The sequence below is a fragment of the Artemia franciscana genome, chromosome 21 (genome assembly GCF_032884065.1).
Source record: "Artemia franciscana chromosome 21, ASM3288406v1, whole genome shotgun sequence".
In the NCBI taxonomy this organism is placed as follows: Eukaryota; Metazoa; Arthropoda; class Branchiopoda; order Anostraca; family Artemiidae; genus Artemia; species Artemia franciscana.
The window spans coordinates 29429251-29455414 of record NC_088883.1 but is presented as its reverse complement, the minus strand read 5'-3'; the positions used below and the strand labels follow the sequence as shown (position 1 = coordinate 29455414).

The 26164-nt window shown below is 32.1% G+C and overlaps 1 protein-coding gene across 1 annotated transcript in view; it reads right to left on the bottom strand.

Annotated features, from left to right (window-relative positions):
* Window positions 1-1978: 1978 nt before the first annotated feature.
* The window catches only part of LOC136040817 (pH-sensitive chloride channel 2-like), a 40947-nt gene continuing 16761 nt past the window's right edge, over window positions 1979-26164 (bottom strand). Inside the window, exons 4-9 of the mRNA XM_065725149.1 lie at window positions 25777-25859; window positions 23505-23639; window positions 19178-19333; window positions 15098-15263; window positions 4934-5054; window positions 1979-2558 (exon numbers count right to left, since the gene is read on the bottom strand). Coding sequence (XP_065581221.1) covers window positions 2193-2558; window positions 4934-5054; window positions 15098-15263; window positions 19178-19333; window positions 23505-23639; window positions 25777-25859 — 1027 coding nt within the window. The 3' untranslated portion in view covers window positions 1979-2192. The remainder of the gene's footprint in view (window positions 2559-4933; window positions 5055-15097; window positions 15264-19177; window positions 19334-23504; window positions 23640-25776; window positions 25860-26164) is intronic.

The window sequence follows — 26164 nt, the reverse complement described above, 5'->3', positions numbered from 1 at the left end:
CACTTACCTTAGTCGTACTATTAGAAAAGACGGTGGGTGAATTGAAGATGTTAAACGCAGAAAAACCTGGGCATAGGGGGTCTTTTCACAGTTGAAAAACGTTTGAAAGACTAAGAAAAAAAAATTAGGAAAAGTCTGCAAACCAAGGTTAGAGTACTGGAGGCTACACAGTAATGATAGTGGCCACATATGATTCTGAAGTATGAGCGCTCCAAATAACAGAGGAAGATATGCTAGATGTTTCCCTGAGAAATTACCATTGGTTTGCTGTGAGAACCTAAATGACTGATGGTATTTCAAACATTAGGCTGTGAGAAAAATGTGTTTAAATCTCGCTTTCTAAGGCTATAATGCGCGAAACCTTGAGATGACTAAGGCACTTTCTGTAGATGAAACATGACAAATAGCCAAAGACTGTGCTTTTTAACCAATCTTTTAGGGCTAAATGGAATGCAGGTCTTTTTAGTCGGTGCTGGAGGATATGGTAAGAAAAGATTTAAGTTAAATGGGAACTTCTTGGGAGAGTGTAAAGAGGGAGGCTTGGTTCTTCGTTGAGTTGTTATTAGTAGTAGTAATAGCTGCCCTCCTTTTGGTAGCTGTTTCATAGCTGAGTTGTTTTGTAGTTGTATAATCCTTCGTCAATTTTTCTTTTTACTGTGAATATATGCGCTGTACATTGTGATAAATCGAATCCCCTTGTTTCATAAAAAGTCCCACGGAAAGTAAGAGTTTAGTATTAGGAAGTATTAGAAAAAAGTATTATGCTGATGATTTAAGTCTCCTAGATGAAAGTATGACCAAAATGAATGAACCCTGAGAGATTTTGCGAGTCCAGGATGCTAAAATAGGTTGGAAAAATTAATGTTAAGAAGACTAAAGTGCTATGGCTATGAATAAGTGAAGATGAAAAGGTGACTTTGGGCAACGAAAAGCTTCACTAATCTTGGTAGTATGATAAGCAAAAGTGGTGGGTGCCATGAAAATGTTAAAGGTAGCAGAGCCAAAGCTCAGGTGTTTTCTCACAATTGTAAAAAGGTCTGAAAGGATAGGGAGATAAGCCTGCAAACAAGATATGAATATTGGAAGCTACAGCGATGACAGTGGTCAAATACGGTTTTGAAAAATGGGCGCTCCGAAAAATAGAGGAAGATTTTCTAGAGGATTTCCAGAGAAATTGCCAATGGAGGGTTGTTGGTACTCGACTGACTGATCGTATTTCAAACAGTGGGCTATACGAAAATTTTGGTTCAATCCTGTTTTCTAGGCCTATAGTGAGAGAAAGTTTATAATGGCTAAGGCACGTTCTATAGATGAAGGATAAAGGATTATCAAAGATTATACTTTTAGGACTGACTATCTAGGACTAAATAGAAAGCAGGTCGTCCATGGTTGGAATGGGAGGATGTCGTAAAGAAAGATTTAACGGACAAGCAAACTTCCTGGTAGGGTGCAAAGAGGGAGAATTTGAATAGATTGAGATCGAGGAGGAGTGTAAGTAGCTGTATTGGCCTCAGATTGTTCGGTGCTGAAGTAAGTAGTTGTTAGTTGTAGTAGTAGCATTCAGTAATTTAAGTTTATAATCCTGATACATATCTCATTTAGTTCTTAATTCAATTCTTATTTATGTCCTCTTTTCTTCTTATTTCCTTGATTCTCTCTTTATTTGTATTGCACAGACCTTGGGCAGTAAATTTATGTTTTGTGGGTATTGTGTTTTTAATTTATTGAACAAATTATTGATATCATAGACAACAACATAATACTCTTCTGAGTTGCCAAAGATCATAACGCAAAATGAAGCCATTTGTGTAATTATTAATGTAAGAATCGGAGAGTTTGTGTTTATAATTTGTTTTTCGTCTATAAATTTGATACTTATGCATATCATCCAAAATCCATTTAGAGTCTTATTAGCTACTTCAACTATAGGCACCAACTATTAGAAGAGACTATTTCCTGAAAAACAAAATTTGGAAGACACTATTTAGATATTTTATTTAAATTTAGAAACAGAAATTTCATAAAATGGCTATAATTTTATTTAATAAAGATGAATCTCTACAGCTACCTAAGCCAATTAAACCTGATTTATTCCAAGAAAACAAAACAGAAAGAAAACTCAGGCCATGGATAGGTATGTCTGTCGACTTGAAGTTTACTGGATAGCTCTGTCGTGATGTTTTTTCAACATATTACAGGACTACCCATGTCCAGTAAATTGCATTTACTATAAGAAAGGAAACGGGGAAAAGAATTCTAGCTCTTCTGTCGATATATTTGCCAGCTTGATGTGGTTTTAGGTAATATACGGGTTTCTCTAAATTACCGTTCACCATATTCGAACTAGAAAAAGCTGAACCTCGTGCAGCCGCTCCCTCGCCTGATGAAGATGGATTGCTGGTTGAATTTCGTCGACCTTCTTCCTCTTGCAGATCTGGAAAGCTGTTACAGCTTGTTGTTAGTGTTGATGTTGACATATGATGTTGTGAATCGTTTGCAAGTGCTCCAGCACGTTGACGTGGTCCAGTTTCATTTAATGAGTCCATACTCAACTGGTTCTAAAAATGAAATAGGTCAATATTTTTTTTTTATTATTGCATGTGTCAAGCCAAAAAGCAAGCAGTAGCTTAAAATCTCATAGTTCTGAGAGTATCCGAAACTTTTTACCGAGCCTTTCTTATAGGAAGGTGAGGTGCAAGATATAGATCAGAAATTTGAAAAGATTGATTTCAAAACTGATCAGTAAATAGTTTTTAGAAAATACATAAGACGTGTGAAATTGTAAGATACAACCTTCAAAGAAACGTTTGAGGGCAATAGTATACCAAACTATACCCCAAGCTTTAAGAGACAGTAACCCTTCTCCCAATTGTTGTAATTTGTGTTCGATTTAGATTAAACTTGATTAGCCTTTTGACTTTCTGTTCGATTTAAGATTGAAAAGCAGAGTCTATCAAATTTATGTCTGATTTTATTACTTGTTTCAATTTAGGCTAATTTTGGGTTTCACTTTTTTATGAATTTTAATTCATGTTTTTCTAAACTTGGATTATTATATACATTTACTTCTGCATCTCTTAGATTTGAATCTGGATCTTTACTTTCTTTGAATATTATAATTGTTTCAAAAATGTCTCCTTGAAGAAACATCAACACTTTCTAATTTAAATTTTTTTTTAGCATTGGTTAATGTCAGAAGCATTAGTGTTTTTTATTTTTAGTTTCTCTTATTGGGGATCAAAATGTTGAAGTTTAATAGAATGTTAATAAATTCAAATTTAAATACTTAGTCATAATTTTGGATAAATAATTAAAAATGAATGAATATTTAGGAAGTCAGGAATAAATACAACAAGGTATGTCTTGTTTATTTTGTTTTTTTTATTAATTAAATTAATTAATTAATTTTTTTCATTAATTAATTATTAATTATTTTTTTTATTTTTTTTTTTTTTATTAATTATTAATTTTATTATTTTTTATTTTTTTTTTTATTAATTATTTATTTTATTAAGGTTCACTTGGCTCCTATTTATGGTTGAAAATACAATACTGTTTTTTTTTTCATGTCCCAAATATGTAAAACAGTAAAAAAAAAGGAAGTTCTTTGGAAAAGAAAATTCTGTAAAACACATAAAAGGTATCGTTATAAAGTATCCAAAAAATATTGCATAAATTTTAGGTTTTAACATTATTTCACAGCAATTACTTATAATCAATTGGTCTACAAACTTAACTCTTTTATACTTAATTTTTTTTCTTTCACTTAAAATGGACCCTTGATATTAGAATAGCCTTAATCTCAACAACTTGCCTTCGAATAAGCTGCTACACACAGATAGTGGCTAAAAATCTTAGCCACTCCTAAAATCTTTACGTATTCTTAATTAATCTTATCCAATCCTAAAATCTTTACGTATAAACTCGATATCTTTAACCAGCTAAACCACTGTAATTACTGAATATTGCTTATATAGTGGTGAATACTCTTCCAATGTTATTCGATAAAATTTGTAAAATTCTTATTAAATTTACAATTTTAAATTAATATAAATTTATAATATAAATTTATAATAAAAAATAATAGGATAAAATATAAAATGTAATATAAAATATAATAAATATTTATAATATATAATTTACAATATAAGTATTTTTTTTTCAATTTATAAAATTTTCAATGTTATTCGATAAAATTTGATAAAGTCGAAAAAATTTCTCCATTTAAGGACTGAGACCAAGATTTTGGACGTTTGGGATAAAGTGGTAAACATATCAATATTATCATTTCTTTGGTTCATTTTAGGATTATATTATTTAACTGCATCTTTGTAATTACTAAATTTAGATGATGTGCGAAGAGAACTACGATTTTTTACATCATGATTTTGCAAAATCATAGGGGCGACCCCCATCCACAGTACAAGATGCCACATGTAGATATACGGTCCGAATCTTTAGATCGGGTAATTTTAGTCTACGTGGATCGACCACAAATGGTTTATGATGTATTATGCTCAGAATTATCAACTGGTCATGAACATGAAGAAAAAGAGCTAGGGAACATTAGTAAGAAAGCAGAGTTGGTAGGTACTAAAGAAAAGAAACTACTTACAGAAAAACAAAAAATATTGTACTTTTTCAGCAATTTTTGTGTTCTTACTTATTGTCTGTCTCTTCAAACAAGAATACTAAGGCTCATTTTATTCTAAATAAACTGTTTATGTGCCTTTTCATTAGTAGTAGGCTTTCTTTAAATATTAACTAACAAAATAAAACAGAGCTATATTTTTTCGAAAACATTAAATAAAATGGCTAGTAAAAAAAAATCATTAGAAGAAATATGAAATAGCAAAAAAAATGGGTATATTCCTTGGTTTAGCAGCCCTGACGCTCTAAAAAAATGTATGTTTAATATAAAAAGTGCACTTACGAGATCGAAGACGCTAGAGGTGCTCATACCAAGGCTCAAAGATTGTCGTCTACTCGAAGGATGACTCATAGCACTTTTTAAAACATTTTTTGCTGATAATTTTCTGATTTCCAACTCCTTGCTAAAACAAAATTGATAGAGATAAATCAATGAAATACAAACACCAGAAAATCTGATTTTTGCAAGCAAAACAGAATGGCTGCTACAACAAGCAGCAATTGCCAAGGTTTCAATCCCGACTTTTGTTCGAACAGCTGGTAAGGCAATATTTCTTGAAAGATTTTGTGATATCGAACTGTTAATAAGGAGCGATGTGGCCCAATAGTAACCAAAACTCCAAGAAACAGAAACTTTATATCAATGGATTTATCAAAAGAATCGTATTCTTGTGTTTATTCAAAATGTACAAAATTCATCAAATTTAATGTTACTCATCAAAAGTTTCGAGCCTATGAACACTACTGCAACTATTACTGCTAACAACTCACCGCAGCACCAAGCAGTCTGAGGCCAACACAGCTAAGCACGCTACTACTCCATCCCAATCTATTCGAAGCCTCCCTTTTTACACCTTCCGAGGAAGTTCCCAATTCCTTTAAATCTTTCTTTATGACATCCTCCCAATCCAGACGGGGACGCCCTACTTTTTGTTTAGCCCTAGAAGGTTGGCCAAAAAAGATAATCCTCCGCAATCTGTCATCTCTCAACTGCACGACTTGCCCTAAACATCTCAACTTATCTTTCGTTATAGCCCTAGAAAGCGGGATTGAACCACATTTTGCATACAGCCTATTGCTTGAAATACAGTCAGTCAGCCGGGTACCCAGAACAATCCATAGAAAATTTCTCTGGAGACATCTAGCGAATCCTTATCCGCTTTTCGGAGCGCCCATGCTTCAGAGCCCTGTTTGACCACCACCATCACTATAGCTTCTAATATTCTAATCTTGATTGGCAGATTTATTTTCCTATTCTTGCAAATTTTTATTTGCCTAATTTTCCCTAAACATCAAGTGATGTTAATAAAAATCTGACCACCATATTCAGTATACCAGAAAACCCAACCGTAGAGATTTCAAGCACCTATATGCTAAAATGTGGAACTTTGCATTTTTGCCAGAAGTTAGATCGCGGATACGCGTTCATTTTTCTCAATCAAAGGTTATCTTACCAAACCAGTGATCCAACAAGGTTGGTAGAGGTGTTTGATATTCGGTAGAGTTACATTGTTGGTATTTGATTTTTCGATCAAACGAGCCCTTTTTCCCCTGAGTCGTTCGATCAAAATTACGCCATAGCTATTTTGTTCCGCATAGTTAAAAGTTCTAATAACTATGTCTTTGAGGATAGTTTGACCCCGAACAGCCCTTGGGGAAAGGACTGTAAGCTATGAACTTTCCATTGTTTACATATAATGTTTGTTATCGGGAAGTATACAGATCTTTTTCGGGGTGAGAGGGTATCTTTCTGATGTGGGGGTTACTAGGGAGGATCTTTCCATAGAAGAATTTTCTAGGGGGATTTGGAATTTATTATGGAGGGAAAGCTGGATTTCTGGCATTATTTAAAAAACAGGATTAGAAATTACATTAAAAAACAAGTTTTTTAACTGAAAGTAAAGAGCAACATTAAGACTTCTAGAAAATATTCCGTATATTAGGGGTCTTCCCCTAATCAAAACCTCGCTCATTACGCTAAAGTTTTTTTTTTTATAAATTGTAAAAAAAAACTTATCATTCTAATCAAACGGCACTTGTGTTTCTGAGTCATTGTTAAATAATTGGAACAATAATTCAAGCTTTAGGTTAATTAAATAAAAAAAACAAGTTTTTTTAAATGAAAGTAAGGAGCGACATTAAAACTTAAAACGAACAGAAATTACTCTGTATATGAAAGGGGCTTTTCCTCCTCAACGCCGCGCTCTTTACGTTACAGTTTGAGTCTTTCTTTTAACTCTATTTTTAAAACAGTAAGAAACTTTAGCGATGACAGATTACCAAATATTGTACTTTTTGGCCAACCCTCTAGGGCTAAACGAAAAGTAGGTCGTCCACGGTTTGGGTGGGAGGATGTCATAAAGAAAGATTTAAAGGAAATTAGAGCCTCCTGGAAGGTTGTAAAGAAGGAGGCTCTGAATAGATTTGGATGGAGGTGAAGCAGGCGTAGCTGTGTTTGCCTCATGCTGCTTGGAGTTGTGGTGAGCTGTTAGTAGTAGCAGTAGTAGTAAACTACCAGAGTTAAGAATTTTGTATATTTTAAGCAGTTTCTCCTTTTCCTGTAATTTCTTTGAATATAGCTGCCAAATCTCACGAAACTTAATGGCCAAAATCATTTTATGTTTTTCTTATACCATATAATCATTTATGTAGGCGCTCTAGTTTTAATCGAGCATCAGTTTTCTTTGCCAGTCATATTAATTTAATTTTGAGCAGTTGTAAGAACTTTACATAATTATCTTTTGACATTCCACACTGAAATATGCAAGATCTGCGTCACATCTGTGGAAACCAAGAAGTTGCACAACGATTTTTTTTTATGAAAATTTTTGATGAAGGGTTGGCATTTTATTTTAAGAGTGACCTGGACTATGCAGTAACAGATCTCGTACATTAAATTTTGTAATGCATCGGGCTTAGTATGTATAATTAACAATAAGAAATTCAGCAGAACTACGCCTTAGAAGAGGCGAAGTTATTAAAAAATAGCACACATTAAGTAAAAAGGTACAAATGAATTTAACCAAGAATTACACTATCGTGAAGGAATAAAATTTTCTCCAATGTATTTGGAATTTAATAGTAGCAGCAGAAAGAAAATATATTCAACATATCCAGTACGAATGTTTCTCACTTTGATGTGAACGACATCTATGCAACGCAAACACAAATCAAATCTTGCACATTTCATTGAAGTATTAATGTGGAGGAGGCTTTAGTCGTGATGCGTAGCTTTTTGTTAATGAAACAGTAGATTCAGTTAGAATATATTTTAATATAGCTTTAAGAGTTAAAATAGTATCTAGTATTTATTTATGGTATAAGTATGAATAAAACCTAAATAAAGCTTAAAATTAATAGAACAAAGAATATATTACAAAAAAAACAATTCTTCTTGTCATGGTTTCCACTGCTGCGATTTTGCGCAAAATCCTGTGACATGCGACAAATGATACAATCGTATCATTTTTATCATTATATCAGTATAGTTATTAAAAAATAGCGCACATTTATGTAAGAAGGTAAAAATGAATTTAACCAAGAACTACACTATTGTGAAGGAATAAAAATTTCTTTAATCTATTTAGAATTTAAGAGTAGCAGCAGAAAGGAAATATATTCAACATATCCAGTATGAATACTTCTCACTTTGATGTGAACGACATCTATGCAACGGAAACACAAATCAAATCTTGCACATTTCACTGTAGTTTTAATGTCGAGGAGGCATTAGTCGTAATACGTAGCTTTTTTAATGAAACAGTAGATTCAGTTGGGAATATATTTTAATATAGCTTTAAGAGTTAATTTAGTATCTAGTATTTATTTATGGTATAAATATGAATAAAATTTAACAAAAGCTTTAAATTAATAGAAGAAAGAATATATTAAAAAAAACAATTCTTCTTGCCCCTGGTTCCCACTGCTGCGATTTCGCGCAAAATCCTGCGACATGCGACAAATGATACAAATCGTGCGACAAACGACACAAAACTATCCGTTTTGCTGCAATGTCGGATGCGTTGAATAATTTCAACTCATACGACAAATCACTTGCGTTGTTCTGATTCAAAAAGAAAATCATAACCAAAGTCATAAAGTTGATTGAAAGGCTAATTTTGGCTGTTCAGCTGCTCTAGAGTTTGTCTCAGCGACGCAAAAGTCTGTGTTTCTTTTTGAACATCCATCCGATTCTGTCGTACGTCTGTCCCGCCAGAAAAAAATCGTGTCGGGATTGACGCAGCAGTGGAAACCATAGATTAAACTTTCCTGAAAGTAATATTATGTGTGTTCCCTCCTTTTTTCAGGCACTGACACATAATTATCCAGATCAAGAAATTAGAGTGGATTTGTATAAATTTATCTGCAGAGGTGCAAAGTAGGGGGAATGAGAATTACCTTTTTTGGTGTTTTAACAAAAAAAACATAAAATTCCTCTCTCCTAAAGTTTAAGGGATGATAAAAAAAAACAAAGAAATATTTGTATTTGTTTAACACCATTACGTTTCCGAAATCTTTAACTGATGAAGATCATTCAAAGTGTCACTCAGAACTACTCCAAAAGACCTCTTCCTCCCAGCATGAGTTTTAACATTCTCTGAAAAAAAAAGATTCTTGGTAATTGAAACTTACTGAAGTCCTCTTCATTACAAACTTATGACGGATACTTTCTGAGTTATAGATGGTAGTCTGTACAATAGTCAGCTTTATTTTCAGTTTTCGATCCTCAAGAAAAGCCATGAAAAATATTTAGGCTTTTAGAAAACATACATCCGAACAGGGGCATGGATTCTAGGTCACCTCCCTCACTCTTGTATTTTTTAAATTTACTATGATGGTAATTTGAAGAAAAATATTTATTTTGTACTGATTCCGCGGAAAACAATCTTTCCTGGATTAAAAAAAAATATATCCACCCCATATTTGTGAGTTGGAAACTCCTCCCAACACAGAGACACAGGAACCAGAGCATACACACACGCAACACTCATACAGACTTATTTTAGTGTGTTAAATTCTAAAAAAGAAAACAAACTATATATGCAAAAAATTGCAGGACAAATAGCTTAATTTTTATATGAATAATTTTTAATGAATTTTTTACTAATTTAATTCAATTTTTATTAATTTTTTAACCTATACAACTTCTTTTTTTTAGGACTAACCTTCAATAAGGGCCACGAATAAAGTTCAGATTTGTAGATTCTATCCATCTAAACAGGAGCATCCATTAGAGGTACAAAACTAGGTTATTTTTTATCCCGCTAGATTTTGAAAAATTCTTTATTTTGTTATTTATTTAGAAATATTTTTTGGTGTATTCTCTAAGTTAATAAAAAAGAATTTCCTCTCCTAGATTAAGAAATAAAAATGCCTCCTCGTGAATTTACGTGAAATGACACCCTTCCACCGAAAATTGTTTGGTAATTGACTTCTAAGCCTTTCTAAGATTAAAAAAGAGTAGATCCCCCCTGGTGGGCACTAACACAAGCCGAAACAGATATGCACAGTTCATTCCAGAAGTCCAAACTCTAAAAATCCAACGAATAAGTGTTAGTTATGTGACAGATGTATTAAATATAAAAGAAACCCCATAAATATTGGGATTAGGAGCCCCAATATTGGGAAAATATTGGGAAACCCATAAATATTGAGATTCCGACAGGGGAAATTGGCCAAAAGCTCTTTCACCCTCTAGTCATAGATTTCCAAATTTACATGTGATTGTACTTAATTTCTCCATTTTTATTTCTCCATTTTTATTTTTATTTTCTATTTTCACCATTAATTAATTTCTCCATTTTTATTTTATTTAAAAATAAAGCCCATGAGAATTAATTACAATCAAAGGGGTTACTTGCAACCAGGCGAGCAGAAAAGCAAATTCCTAATTGATTCAGGTCGTCTCCTTTGATGGCTTTATTTTTAATGATAGTTTTAAGATGGCAATGGGGATATTCACTTTAGAAGCAAGACATTTTTTAAAATTCTATTGCATCAGAGCTGGAAAAATATATATATTGTCCCATTTATAATCTTTAGATATAGATTAAAAAATGGCTGAAAGAAAAGAAAAGAAAAGGATAAAGAAAAAAGGAAATTTGAAAGGAAAAGGATTCCCCTATTAGAATTTTTATAGAATTAATAAAACCAATATAAAACATTGAAGAAGCTGTTTTGCACATGAAAAGGGTTATCAATTCACGAAAATTTGGTAGGGGAGGGCAAATGTATTTTTTACCAATTTAAGGGAGGCAATTCCTTTTTTCGATTTTTTCAATAATAATACCAGGAAAGGCGTTTTCCAATGAAAATACCTAAGAAATAAATTTTCTACCTGAATAAATACCTAAAAAAAGGTACTTTCAAAATCTTAGAGGGGAGCAGGCTCAGACCAAGAATGACGAAGATCTAGCAACCGTGGCATCGCTGCACAGTTTGTTTGAATATAAATTTTCTACCTGAATAAGAGAATCCATCAGGCTCACTGCAGTAGTTTTTAACCAATAGTGGTTGGTTCTATAGCTTACGGAGAATTTTAGGGGTGAATTGGTCTAGGTAACCAATGATTTGGAAGTCCAGCTTTTCAGTACAATCGCCTGTTTTCTTGACAAAGCGTACTAAATATTGTGGAGGGTTTCATCTTATCCTAATCAAGAATTACAATAGTACTGATATTACGATCTATACTTTTATTTTATTTATTTATTTTATTTTTTATTTATTTATTTTATTTTATTTATTTTAGTTTATACTTTTATTACTATGTATTTTCCAATCTTAGATGTAACAAAATGTTTTTAGCTTAGTTCAGAATGTTTGCTTCTAAAACAGGTTAAACAGAGGGGGGAGGGGAACTCTGGCTCTTGAATCTAATTTGATGGGATATAAGTGTCTATTGAGTCAACTCGATGTAATTTTTTTGCACTCCTGTAATTTTGCAGCAGCATCAGAGAAAAAATCGACCTTTCACCAAGCAAGTTTGTTTCTTAAGGCAATTTCGAGGCTTAACTGTAATGCTGCCAAATTCCCCTCTTATGGTAAATTTTTGTTAGCGAATTTCGGGTTTCAAGATGTTTGGCAGTTAATTAGCTACTAAAGAACGCATCAAAATATATTGTAAAAAAAGGGGAAAAAAATTGGGATCGTTTTTAAAAAAGAAATTCGTTCGTTATGAGCCAATAGAAACGACCTAGGCATTGAAACTAAAAGAGGATGGTCAAGAGATATATACAATTTTCTAGGGGTGCAGCAAAGGGCTGGGGTTCTCCTTCCAAATTCTAAGGCATCTTAATTCAGCTTATAGGTTTCACTTGTCGGTACGCTAAACGACTTTGTCGCCATATTCTTTATATTCTCTCTCAAAACTCAAAACCCTAGCTTCGCTCCTGACAATGCTCCCCTTGATATTTGATTTTTTGTCACAAGAAACAAACTTTATGGATTGTTTTTGCATTGTTTGTGTTATTGTATTATTTGTATATTTCGTTTTTTGCATTATTGTATTATTGGGAACATTTATGTTGGTGGATGAAACATAATTATATAGGTCAGGAAGGAATCAAAGACTGCTAACTTTTGGACAAACTGGACACAATGCTTTACCCAAAATATTGCAGAAAAAACTTTTGATGAATGTATTTACCAGTTTTTTTACTGTCTTGAGGTGTTCTTGGACCAACAAATAATCAATGATATTTAAAAGTATTACTTGACAAGATTGCTTTTTTGTTAATATTTATATAAAATTTGTTTCTTTTTTTCTTTTTTCTTTTTCTTTTTTTGTTCTTTTTTTTTCTTTTTTTCTTTTGTCCAAAATTTTTTTTTATATTTGTAGTCCAATAATTACATTTTTAAACATTGTTAGCTAGCAATTCTATTACCGTCGTTCTAAAAAAGAAAAAGTTACCTAAAATTATTTGCTAACAATATTTAAAAACGTAATTATTGGACTATAAATATATAAAAAAAAATTTTGGACAAAAGAAAAAAAGCCCGTGGCTGTATAGAATAAAAAAAAAAAAAAAAAAATTTAAAAGCATAATTTCTGCATCTGCAGTATGATTACATGATGCGGGTGTTTCATTCAGTATAAGTGTTAGCTTTATGTAAAGAAAATTAATTATTGTATGCTTCGTTGTTTGACTTGTAAGTTGAACACATTCTTAAATAATATTTGGATACCTACCCCTCCCTCTCCTATATCCAGTTTCCTTTTGGAAACTTGTTTCGTAATCAACCCCTACTCCCAATCCAGTTCCGTTTTGGTGAATTGACAAATTAAACAAAATCTTTGAAATAAACAAAGTTTTCATCAGGTTGTTATTTTCCATAAAAATATATAACGTGTAGCATAAAATAAATTATATAAAAAATATATATCAAATATACAACAAAAACATATAAACATATAGAACATACAACTCTTTTCACGGTCCCACCTTTTAAAACAATAAAAAACTTTAGCGTAAAGAGCGAGGCGTTGAGGAGGGGACAATCCCTTTCATATACGGAATAATCTCCGTTTGTTTTAATTTTTAATGTCGTTCCTTACTTGCAGTTAAAAAAAACTTGATTTTTTTATTTAATTTCTGAACGTTTTTGAATTAATGCATGCTTTGACTTTGGCTCACCTCACATGAATAATTAAAACAAAATTTGTGGATTAATTTTTTTTGCTAAACGGTTTTCTCATAGTTTTGATCGAACGATTTTGGTAAAAAAGAGCTCGGAAAGGAGGCCTAGTTATCCTCCCATTTTTGGTTACATGAAAAGCAACTAGAACTTTTTATTTTTTAAAAAGCAACTAGAACATTTTTATTAGAAGTAGATATACATAACTTGCGAATTAACTTATGTAACGATCTTCTATTTATTTATATTTTTATTACGTATATGAGAAGGTTCGTCCCCTCGTCATTACCTCGCTCTTTGCACTAAAACTTGAATTTCGTCTCAATTCTTTAAGAATGACCCTTGACTCACTAAGGTCCTAAAATAAATAGTTGAAATTACTAAAAATACTTTAGCGTAAAGAGCAAGGTATTGTGGAGGAGACGAACCCTCTTATATACGTAATATTTTCTGTTTGTTTTAAGTTTAATTGTTGCTCCCTACTTCCAGTTGAAATTTTTTTTTTTTTTCTCATTGTTTTTTTAAATAGTGCCAGAAAATCCTGCGCCCCCTTCATGGAAATTCTCTTCCCTCATGATAAATTCCTCCATGGAAAGATCCTCCCACGTAACTCCCTCTCTAAGACCCACCCTCACCCCTAAGCGAAAAAGTCCCCTGAAAGCGTCTGTACACTTCCCAATAGCCATTACTATATGTAAACAATGGTCAAAAACTTGCAGCCCCTCCCCCAGAAACTACGGGGGATTAAGCCGACCCCAAAGACATAGCTATTAGGTTTTTCGACTATGCTGAACAAAATGGCTATAAAAAAATTTGATTCGGTGACTTTGGGGAAAAAATGAGCATGGGAGGGGGCCTAGGTGCCCTCCAATTTTTCGGTCATTTAGAAAGGGCATTAGAACTTTTAATTTCCGTTAGAATGAGCCCTCTCGTGACATTCAAGGACCACTGGGTCGATATGATTACCCCTGGAAAAAAAAAAAAAAAAAAAAAAAAACAACCAAGAAACAAATAAACACGCATCCATGATCTGTCTTCTGGCAAAAAATCCAAAATTCCACAGTGTTTTTGATAGGAGCTTGAAACTTCTACAGTATTATTCTCTGATACGCTGAATCTTATGGTGTAATTTTTGTTTATATGCTGTGACTTTTTGGGGGGTTTCCCCTTATTGTCTAAAATAAGGCAAATTTTTTCAGGCTCATAACTTTTGATCGATAAGACTAACCTTGATGAAACTTGCATATTTAAAATCAGAATTAAAATGCAATTCGTTTCATGTAACTATTGGTATCCAAATTCCGTTTTTTGGAGTCTTGTTTACTATTGAGCCGGGTCGCTCTTTACTACAGTTTGTTACCACGAATTATTTGATAAACAAAAGAAAATAGCGATTCAATTTCGTAAAATTTGTATTCATTTTCTTATTAGTTCTATAGCATCTTGCATAAATTTTTAACTCCACTAGGTAAAAGTTAATTTTGTTGTTTTATTAAGAAAAAAGGGTTTTCCATTCCCTTATTGTGTAGGGAATTCATTGCTAAAAAGAGCGACTGAAAACAAATGAAAACGAAATGAAAGTAATAAGTTTCGCCCCCCCCCCGCAAAGACTTGAAGCTAGTTCACACAGTAAAGGCTGTAACTATATGTGTTTGTTCAGTCAACCAAACTAGCAAGAATTCTTTAAATGTGTTTGCAGTATTCACAGAAAAAAGTTGAGGAAGCCAAGAATTGATATGTCTCCATGTTAAGCAATTTATTATGGAGACAAATGTAAGTTATTGAGAATTACTTATTAAATGATGATACTTACGTTCTTCTCCAGACTGTATTAACAATTGCATATTCTATGAGAGTAGAAAACATATATATAAGACATATCAATGAATAAGAATCAAGCGCTTTTGCCACACCTGTTCTTGGTACCAAGTTTGCCATCAAGCGTCGTAAAACCACGTATGTGAACACTGTTCCAATACCTGAGAAATATAAACATTTTGTTAATTTTGTGTTTTTTTTCACCTTTTATGTTAGTTCTACTCTTATTTTACTGTTAATAAACAAAAAAAAAATTTAACTGAAAGCGATGAGCAACATTAAAATTCAGAAGGAGCAGAAATCATCCTTCTGAATATCTTGTTCTTAACGCTAGAGCTGTTAGCATTTTCACAAAAGATTCCAATTCTAATTAAACAGCCCCTGTGTTTCAATAAAAGAAATGTTAATATAAAAAAATTTTAATGTAAAAAAAAAAGCCCCGTTCTAAAAAAAAATGGGAAAAGCAGTCAAACTTCAGCATAAAGAGCACGGTATTGAAAAGGGGAAAAACCTTTCGTGCGATTTCACCAAGATTCCTTGAATTCTAGGGGATGTACCCCCCCCTTTTTCAATAATCAGGCAAATATTTTAAGACTTGAAACTTCTGATGGGTGACATCAAACTTGACAAATTTTATATATTTGGAATCAGCATAATAATTTGAGTTTTGTGATGTGTCTATTGAAATCAAAATTTCGTTTTTTAGATTTTCGAATACTATTGATCCGAGTCGCTCCTTTCTTAAAGTTCGTTGCCATGAACTGTTTAATAGAGCTAAAATTTTACTGCGAATTTACTGTAATATTACTGTTACTTTAGTGTTAATTTACTCTTTACTTTTATTTCGAAATATCAGTAAAATGAAGGGTGATTGTTTTATTTAGTTAAGTAGATGATTATACAGCCATATATAACTTAAAAGTTTGGAAAATTTGTGAATTCAATATTTATTGCTTAAGGTTTTTCCAATTTAGTTTTGCATCGTTGGTGGTTCCTGGTTCTAAATAATAAAAAAAGAAGGAAAACGTGAATCAAAATCAGCAGAAAAATGTGAAACAGCGAAAATAGCGAAATAGTGAAAATAACGAAAGAGCGAAAATACTGAAATAGCGAATTATATTCTCTATAATAAACGGCCTGTACCTTACCAATGTATTTTTCTAATATCTCAGGAGGGAACTGAAAAATCCAACCTTTAATACTAATATCCAAGGGGTTTTTAATTTTTGATTCTATCCGTATTTATATCATGGTATTCCAATCCTTTACCCCAAAAACTCTCTAGGAAATCCCCTGGGGATGATTTTCCCTGAAGAATTCCCCAAGGCAAAAAATTTTCTACGGAAAACACACTGAAAAACTTCCCTCTGCGGAAAATTTTACTTGAAATATTCCCCCATAGAAAATTTCCCCCTAAAATTAGAAAGAACTCCCCCTACAAACAATATCCTGATGTAATTGTGTGATTGTCATTAGGACTACTTGCCATTTTGGTTTATTTTATCCACTTTTCAATATTAGGTATTTTTTTTTTTTAGACTCCTGGCGTTTGATTTGTAATATTAAACCTAATGAACTTTATAGGAATGAGCAAAATAATAAACAACAAAAACAAAAAAAAAACTATTTTTTGATGTATTAGTTATATCAAAATACCTTTTTTATACTTTGATTAGTGTTGGTAAGAGTTGCTCTTTACTTACGGTTCATTACTGCACATTTATTGAACCCAAACCTTATTCATATTCTAAATGTATTTTAGAATTTAAGTAGAATCTCCATAGCCCCTCCTTTTTTTTATTATTTTTATTTGTCTTTATTTCTCTCTGGCTTACTAATTTGATATGTGCGGAGAATCTTTTAAGAGGCAATCGTGTTTTTTAGGGGGATGGGGGAATACACTGGATGCTTAAAATTTTATACAACTAGCGTTACTTAACGTTTGGCGACATTGTTTGGCCCAAAAGTTCTGTTCACTTGTCTTTTCAGATATTTTGAAATATGAACGAGATTAAAGATATCCGAAATTTTTCACTAGTAGCTTGAAGTTAACTACCATGTTCAGCAAGCCAAGATTTTCCCAAGCCGATTTAAGCCTGTTTATTAAAGACTTTTAACTTTAAATAATATTTGAGAATCAAATATTATTTATTATAATTTTATAGACATTAAACCTACTGCATTGGGGATTAACAGCCTTAAATATACAATTTTCTACTTTTAATAAAGTCGCCAGGTGCTACAGTGTAAGCGGAACCAGAAGTTTTTGACTCTTTCTTCCTACGTTAAATTGCCGAAGAATTTTAGATTTAGTAAAAATCTAGATTTAGATTTAAGTTTAGTGAGGCACTTAGAGGCAGCTAAGTCGGAAGAGGAGAGCAAGCTAGCCCCCTCTCTTTTGTAGTGAGGGAGTCTAATTTTATAGAAATTTTCTATCAAATTTAAACTAATCCGACGAGAAAAAAGACAAGAGAAAAAAGCAAATGGCGATAGCAGCTAGATGGCGATGATGGCGCAGCTAGAAAGCGATGGCGATAGCCGATACAGCAAATGTTATAGTTTATTTTTCATTTAATTCAGCTTTAATTAAATATAATTCAAAGTAAATATTGGTAAAAATATAGTCAGAGCTAATACAGTTTAACTTTCATATGAATAGATTTAGGTGAAATTCAGAGTGTACCCTAAATTAAAGATTATTCTTTTACCCTAACTTGAAAAGGATTTAGGAAATATAGTCGTTGCTTAAGTAATTATTGATTCAGTTAGAGAATGGTGAAGCATTTTTTGTATGTAGCTAGAGTTGTACTTCAATAAAACATTCTAAAAAAGCATCTTAACAATTATCAATGTTTATGCAAAATGTTTCTACTCCAGTTAGTTTTGAGTTATGGTGGCTACCATCAAGGGGTGTAATTTCCTATGAGTTGGGAGAGGGCAGCTATCCCTCCAGGTGAAATTTAGCATCTTTTAAATTATTGTCAAAACAAAGATTTCCTTACATAATTCAAGCTACCAAAGTTTTCTTTAGCATACCTTTGCCTTTAGGGTGCAATATACCTCATTTTTCATTTGGTCATTTTCACTTGACTTGTGCATATCGGCTTGAACTTTGCCCCTCCCCTTGGATTCTGATGTGATTACGTCCCTACTAGTGAGGGGGAAAGGACGACGAACCAAACTGGGCCATTTCAATAGAAATTTTTAGCAGCTGTTTGACAGTGCCAAGCTAATTAATGATTTAGTAGCAAATAAAATAATACAGAAATTCATAAAAAACTGCAGACTGAATTGTTCCATTACTTTCATTTTCACTTGAATTTTTTAAACATAGCTTCATATTTCTTTGTCTTTGATTCAAAATTCAGGCTGAAAGCCGAGAAAAATGTTTTTTGACTTATGGAAGCCTGCGGTCAGAGAATATTCCTCATACCTCATATCTTAAATTTTTTCCTACTTCACATAATTTCAGACACAACAAAATTTGTTTGCTGTTTTCTGGTTAAAAAAATTTTTTCTGCTTTTATTACTTTGTCAAAGAACTATACTTACGGTTCGAAAAATAAAAAAATGGATGCCCTATATCTGCTACCTCTCATATTATTGCAAACAAAAAATAATGAAAAAGTAGGTGGTAATTAAGATCACTTCTAGTGCAGTGAATTATATATACCTTTAACATCCAAACACTAGTTTTTGTTCCTGTTTTTTCTTCGAAGGGACTGTATATCTTTTTTAGTGTTCTGTCTGTCTTTTATTTTTTTTAGTATTCGCTATAAGGATTAATCATATTAGTATTTACTGTATCAGTTGTGTTTGTGTTACTTCTGTCTCTACAATGCCTATTTACACATTAATAGTACCACTTTCTATTAATGTTTTGAGTTTTGCGCTTTTTTCTTTCTTTGTTATTTTTTCTGTCAGTACTCTTTTCTTTTTTATTTATCATATGTATTTAGTTAATATTTAAATGAATATAGTAAATTTAAAACAATTTTCATGATCTACTCTGATTTTTGTTGGAACCTATTTTTTAGTTTTGTTCTGAATTTAATTACCAAAATTATTTACTTACCAAAATTGACTCTTGCGGGAACTGATGAAGGATCGATCCAAAAACTGACCCACGACATAAAAACGAGAATTATTGATGGAATATACCAATCTATGATAAAGAATCCATATTCTCTGGCTAGATGCACTTCTAAACTCAACATGCTGTAAGTTTGACCTAAAATGATTAAAACGGAATTAATGATTAAATAACCTGTAGATCAGAGGTTCCCATTTTTTTCTCATAGATCACTTTAAAAATTTTATTGGTTCCAGTGGACCCCCTTCAGCTACATTTCTACCATATTTCCAAGATTAGACAAAAATGTGAAGATCAGATCTACCTATTGAAATTTGCTTTGTGGATGAGTTCCAACATTTTTCCAACATGTTTCCAACATTAGACAAAAATGTGAAGATCAGATCTACCTATTGAAATTTGCTTTGTGGATGAGTTCCAACATTTTTCCAACATATTTCCAACATTAGACAAAAATGTGAAGATCAGGTCTACCTATTGAAATTTGCTTTGTGGATGAGTTCCAACATTTTTCCAACATATTTCCAACATTAGACAAAAATGTGAAGACCAGATCTACCTATTGAAATTTGATTTGTGGATGAGTTCCAACATTTTTCCAACATATTTCCAACATTAGACAAAAATGTGAAGATCAGATCTACCTATTGAAATTTGCTTTGTGGATGAGTTCCAACATTTTTCCAACATATTTCCAACATTAGACAAAAATGTGAAGATCAGATCTACCTATTGAAATTTGCTTTGTGGATGAGTTCCAACTACGAATTAACATTTTTCGAGAAAAAAGTGAGAGTTGATTGGTTGATTAATAAAATGATTGTGCAGTCAGTTGTTGTCAAAATGTAAGCTTTCCCAATCAAAAACATTGTGTCCATTCAACTTAATTTTTTCGAAATAAACTCACAGCATAAGGAACCAAAGAATTTCCCCTTATCAAACAGTTCCTGGTAACGAACTACCTGTAGTTCTTTAGCTATAACTTACATCAAAAGAATTGCATTTTAATGCTGAATTTAAATATATAAGTTTCACCAAGTTTAATCTTACCCATTAAAAGTTACGAGCCTGAGAAAACTTGCCTTATTTTAGAAAATAGAGGGAAACAACCCCTAAGAGTCATAGAATCTTAACGAAAATCACACTATCAGATTTAGCGTATCAGAGAACCCTATTATAGAAGTTTCAAGATCCTATCTACAAAAATGTGAAATTTTGTATTTTTTGCCAGAAGGCAGATCACGGATGCGTGTTTATTTGTTTGTTTGTTTTCCCCAGGGGTGATCGTATCGACCCAGTGGTCCGAGAATCTTGCGAGAGGGCTCATTCTAACAGAAAGTTCTAGTGCCATTTTTAAATGACCAAAAAAATTGGAGGGCACCTAGGCCCCCTCCCACGCTAATTATTTTCCCAAAGTCATTGGATCAAAATTCTGAGATAGTCATTTTATTCAGCGTAGTCAAAAAACCTTATAACTATGTTTTTGGGGACAACGTACTCCCCCACAGTCCCCGTGGGAGGGGCCACAAGTTCAAAACTTTGACCAGTGCTTATAATGGTTATTTGGAAGAGTACAGACGTTTTCTGGGGGATTTTTAGGTTGAAGGGGGGAAGGTTGAGAAGAGGAGGATATGCTGGGGAACTTTCCTTGGAAGAATATGTCATGGGGGAAGAAAAGTCTCATGAAGGGAGAGCAGGATTTTCTAGCATTGATTAAAAAAAAACAATGAAAAAATAAATATGAAAAAGTTTTTCAACTTAAAGTAAGGAGAAGCATTAAAACTTAAAACGAACAGAAATGATCTCCCCCTCCAAAGACATCAGATAAAATTTTGAGATACCCATTTTTGTTCAACACAGTCAAAGATCCAATAATCATGCTTTGGAGAATGACAGGATGCCCACAGCCCCTGGGGCAAAGGCTGTAAGTTATGCATACTGCAAAATTTACATATAATGTTAATTATTTAGAAATTAGGGCATGTTGAATACTATGCCTCAAAAAGACTGAGGCCTTTAGGATGAAAATTCAACGAAACGTTGATGGGGATGTTGGACTATACCAAAATATATTATGTAAATGGATGTTGTCAAAAGGACGTGTCAGCAATATCTCAGGAATAACTGAGGATATTAATTTGAAACTGTCAGGCTGCTATTGTTACTACTATAAAGCTAAATCAATATAATTTAAGCACATCTAGTTTGCCAACATGGCAAAAGTCAGTACATCAGGGACAGAAAAGGGTGTTGGTTTGAAACTATCAGGGAAGCGGATGGACAGGTAAAACTAAATAAAAAGGCATTATTTGTTTTCAAAGGAAGTTTTCAAAAGGCAAGCTTTCAGAGAACGACGGAACGTTTCAATCTCAGGAACGACGGAGGTTATTGAGCTGAAACTATCATTGCTACTACTGCAACAACTACTACAGCTACCATTGTTACTTCTACCACTGCTTCTACTAATCCTACTACTAGTGAACTAAATCAAAAGAGTTTAGATAGATCCAGGTTATCGAAATGTAATGTATGAAATATCTCAGGAAAAAAAAATGAGTCCAAGTTGGAGCTTACAGGGAAAGTTGAAGAGAATGTAAAACGATTTTTGTTGCTTCTTATATAACTACTACTAAAACTACTGCTACTACTATTGCTACTACTAATAATGCCAACACTACTATTACTACTACTACAACTACTAACACTAATACTACTACTACTACTTCTACTTTTACTACCGCTGCTGCTACTACTACTACTACTACTACTACTTCCATTAACTATACTACTAATGACAACAATAATAATACTAAAACTACTACTGTAACTTCTACTGTGACTAGTACTGCTACTACTACTACTATTACTACTACTACTACTGCTACTACCACTGCTGCAAATACTACTAACACTACTACTTATACTACTACTACTGTTGCGGTTGCTACTGCTGCTACTATTACTGCTAAAACTACTACTATTACTTCTACTACTTATACTAGTTTATCGCTACAACTGCTACTGGCAACACTCATGACTGCGACTATGACTATTTGTGGAAGCGACTAAGTGCAATTGCTACTATTTTAAGACTAAAACTTTGACTACTTGTGACTTCCACTACTCGTAATTGTGACTTTTTGCGACTGCAACTGTAAATACTCACATCTGAGACTATTCACAACCGTGGCCACATAAGACCGTGACTACCTGTGACTGTGACTATTTGTAGCTACGTCGTACTGTGACCACCGCAAAGAATTGCTGATCTTTGGGATTCAGAATGTATACAGTTTTGTTATAATTTTCTTCCAATTTTAGAGCTCCAGAAGTGAACAGAATAACGATATCTTTATAGGTCAATTTCAGATTAACGGGCAAAAACTAACCACTTCTACACGCTTGGAAGACAGCGCACCCCAAGGTTTGAATTCATTTCGGTTGCCCCAATCATTGATTACCCTAAAAACCAATTGCAGCTCAAGCGTTCAACCAAATCCGTTTCTTTAATGATTAAATTAAAAAAAAACAAGTTTTTTTAACTGAAAGTAAGGAGCGACATTAAAACTTAAAGCGAACAGAAATTACTTCGTATATGAAAGAGGCTGCTTCCTCATCAACGCCCCGCTCTTTACGCTAAAGTTTGACTCTGTCTCTCAATTCTTTTTTTTTAAACAGTAAAAAACTTTAGCGTAAAGAGCCGGGTCGACCTATTGAGCCGGGTCGCTCCTTACTACAGTTCGTTACCACGAACTGTTTGATAGTTAACCATGGATCACAGACTATATACAGAAGGTAAATCTATTAATACAAAACCCTGAAATTATTCATACTTTTCACGTTATCAGAGGTTATTAGACCTCTGGATATGATCTTGACTTACATCTTATTAGTTTAGGATTCAAGTCCACCATAGAACACTTCTTAAGTATTCTAAGCCCGGTGACCTAAAGACCCATCTTGATTGCTAGAATAAAGACCATAATGAATCAATACCCTAGGAAACAACTACACCGATTGTGAGGGAGCAGATTTCATCCCTTCACTATTCGTGCATCAGTTTAGACAATTCATTCCTTTCCTTGTAATTTTCGCATAGACTATATTCCTAAGAAGTCTAGAGAGGTCGTGCCTGCCACTAATTCTCTACGCTTCTTCTACTCTCCTGCCTAAAAGTGCTCATTGTCTTGTAAAATTTACCCCCCCCCCACCAACGGCCCTTGTTACTATTATTAATAAATTAAGATAAACTACAGAACTAACTAAGACAGGGCTAGAAGACATGACATTTTTATTTGGGGCTACTTACCATCAAGTCGTGTGTTGTTCAATGTTTTGATGGTATGACCCGTTTTCGAAAATTCTTGTATGGGAAATCTGCCAACAAAATCAACTTCTTCGCCTTCCTTCCATTTCAGTAATAATTTATCCTTAGGCAGTGACCCTGGCAGTAGACACAAGAAAAACATTAAGTAGTTTTCAATTTAATAAAATAAACAAATAAAATTGGATAAAAGCGAGGCAAATTCTATATCAAAAAATTATATTATATAGTAAAAGATTGGATCCAAATGAAAAGAGTTTGTACATTGAGTGGACGCGACAGAGGAGATCCCTTAGCATATGATAGTTTCCAGAATAGAAAAGTAAGCTTTCCCTTTTCCAAGTATGTGGATCCCAATTATCGCAAAGGCCTACCAAATTTATTCTTAAAATTATAATATTAAGAGAAAAAAGCTATTCAGTTTATTATCGATGTCAATTTTTTCCTTATAATTAATAATAATGATAATAATTTTCCTTTTATCCTTTTTTATGTTTGACTTTATCAAATGTCAACATGCTTTTCAGATGTAAATTTTCCTTAGTCAAAAAGATAAATTTTTTTCCATGGAAATTGACGAGTGAATATTCCAGGTCAGGGAACAAGCAGTAAGTTACAAGCGACCCGTGCTAATTGTAGTTGAAACTCAGTAATTATGGTGCGTTAGACCAAGTAACATTCCTCTGGCAAAAGATATCTTTTTTCCAGTTATTTGCCCCTCTGACTGAGTCTTGAACAAAATTAAGAAATAAGCCGTCAGAGATCAGAAAGAACTAAATAACAACAACAAAATTCAACAATAATTAACGGATTAAAAGAAATATAACTAGATTTAAATCTTTACCACCGAGGAAACAGGATGTTCCATTTACCGCGAATAAAACAGGACAATTTTCCATTATTTGAATTTAAAACAGAAACTATATTTTTGTGCAAAAATAAAAATAATTATAAACTCAACAGCATATTTTGAATTAAAAAGAGCAGAAACTAGTAGAAATCCCGATGACTGATAAATATACCTTAAGCCATGACAAATTTATTGAGCATTGATGCCGAACTTAGGTTCATATATATATATCTATATATATATATATATATATATATATATATATATATATATATATATATATATATATATATATATATATATATATATATATATATATATATATATTTATTATCAAAGCCTTTAAACCCACAAAGAGCCTGTACTGTCATGCACACAATTTTAATTTTACTTAAGACGAGCAGAAATCCCTGTGACTGATAAATATACCTTAAGCCATAACAAATCTATTGAACATTGATGCCGAACTTATATATATATATATATATATATATATATATATATATATATATATATATATATATATATATATATATATATATATATATATATATATATATACATATATATATATATATATATATATATATATATATATATATATATATATATATATATATATATATATATATATATGTATATATATATATATATTATATATATATATATATATATAATATTTAATATATATATATATATATATATATATATATATATATATATATATATATATATATATATATATATATATATATATACATATACATATATATATATATATATATATATATATATATATATATATATGTATATATATATATATTATATATATATATATATATATATAATATTTAATATATATATATATATATATATATATATATATATATATATATATATATATATATATATATATATATATATATATATATATATATATATATATATATATATATATATATATATATATATATATATACATATATATATATATATATATATGTGTGGTTTTCAAACCCTTTAAACCCACAGAGAGCCTGCATTGCCATGCACACAATTTTGCTTTACGAAAGACACAGTAAATTATTTAAATTGACGGTTTTATCTGGTACGAGTGTTTTCTGCATATTTAAAGGAAAGACAACAGTAGAGAAAATGAGGTATTTTTGAACAATAGAACTGAATAAATTTAAAAAAGTCTTTGATGTCGAGAAATTATAAGAAATTTGGGTAGTGGCACCACCATTTTAAACTCCCCAAAAGACCAGAATTTCGCTTTTGCTTACAATAAAATGTAAGATGGAAAGAGAATTTGGGGGACCCTTAGGCCCAAGGACCTTACATTGAGCCACAACCACATAATTTGTATATTCTTCAAAAAACTAATATATGTAATATATTACTCACAGCTCTCTAAAAAGACGTTACATTGTTGCCTGTCGAATGGATATTTCAGCAAATATAGGCTGCAATATGTCTCTGAACGAATTCTGAAAAAAAAGTCACCGAATATTAGATCTCCAATTGCCACCAGCGGTTATATTGGATTTACTGGATATAATAATAATAATAACAATAACAATAGTTTATTCCAGAAAAGTCCATGGGTCATAGGAATTTTACATAAGAAATATAACAAAAAATTAAACTAAAATAAATTAATACTATTCAAAGAAAACGCTCCCGATGTGCAGCTGCAATTTTGACAACCCTTGCTATCTTTTTAACACTCAGAAAATTTATCTCTTTCATTCTATCTACCATCCACACCTCATTCAATTTTTCTTTACCTAGA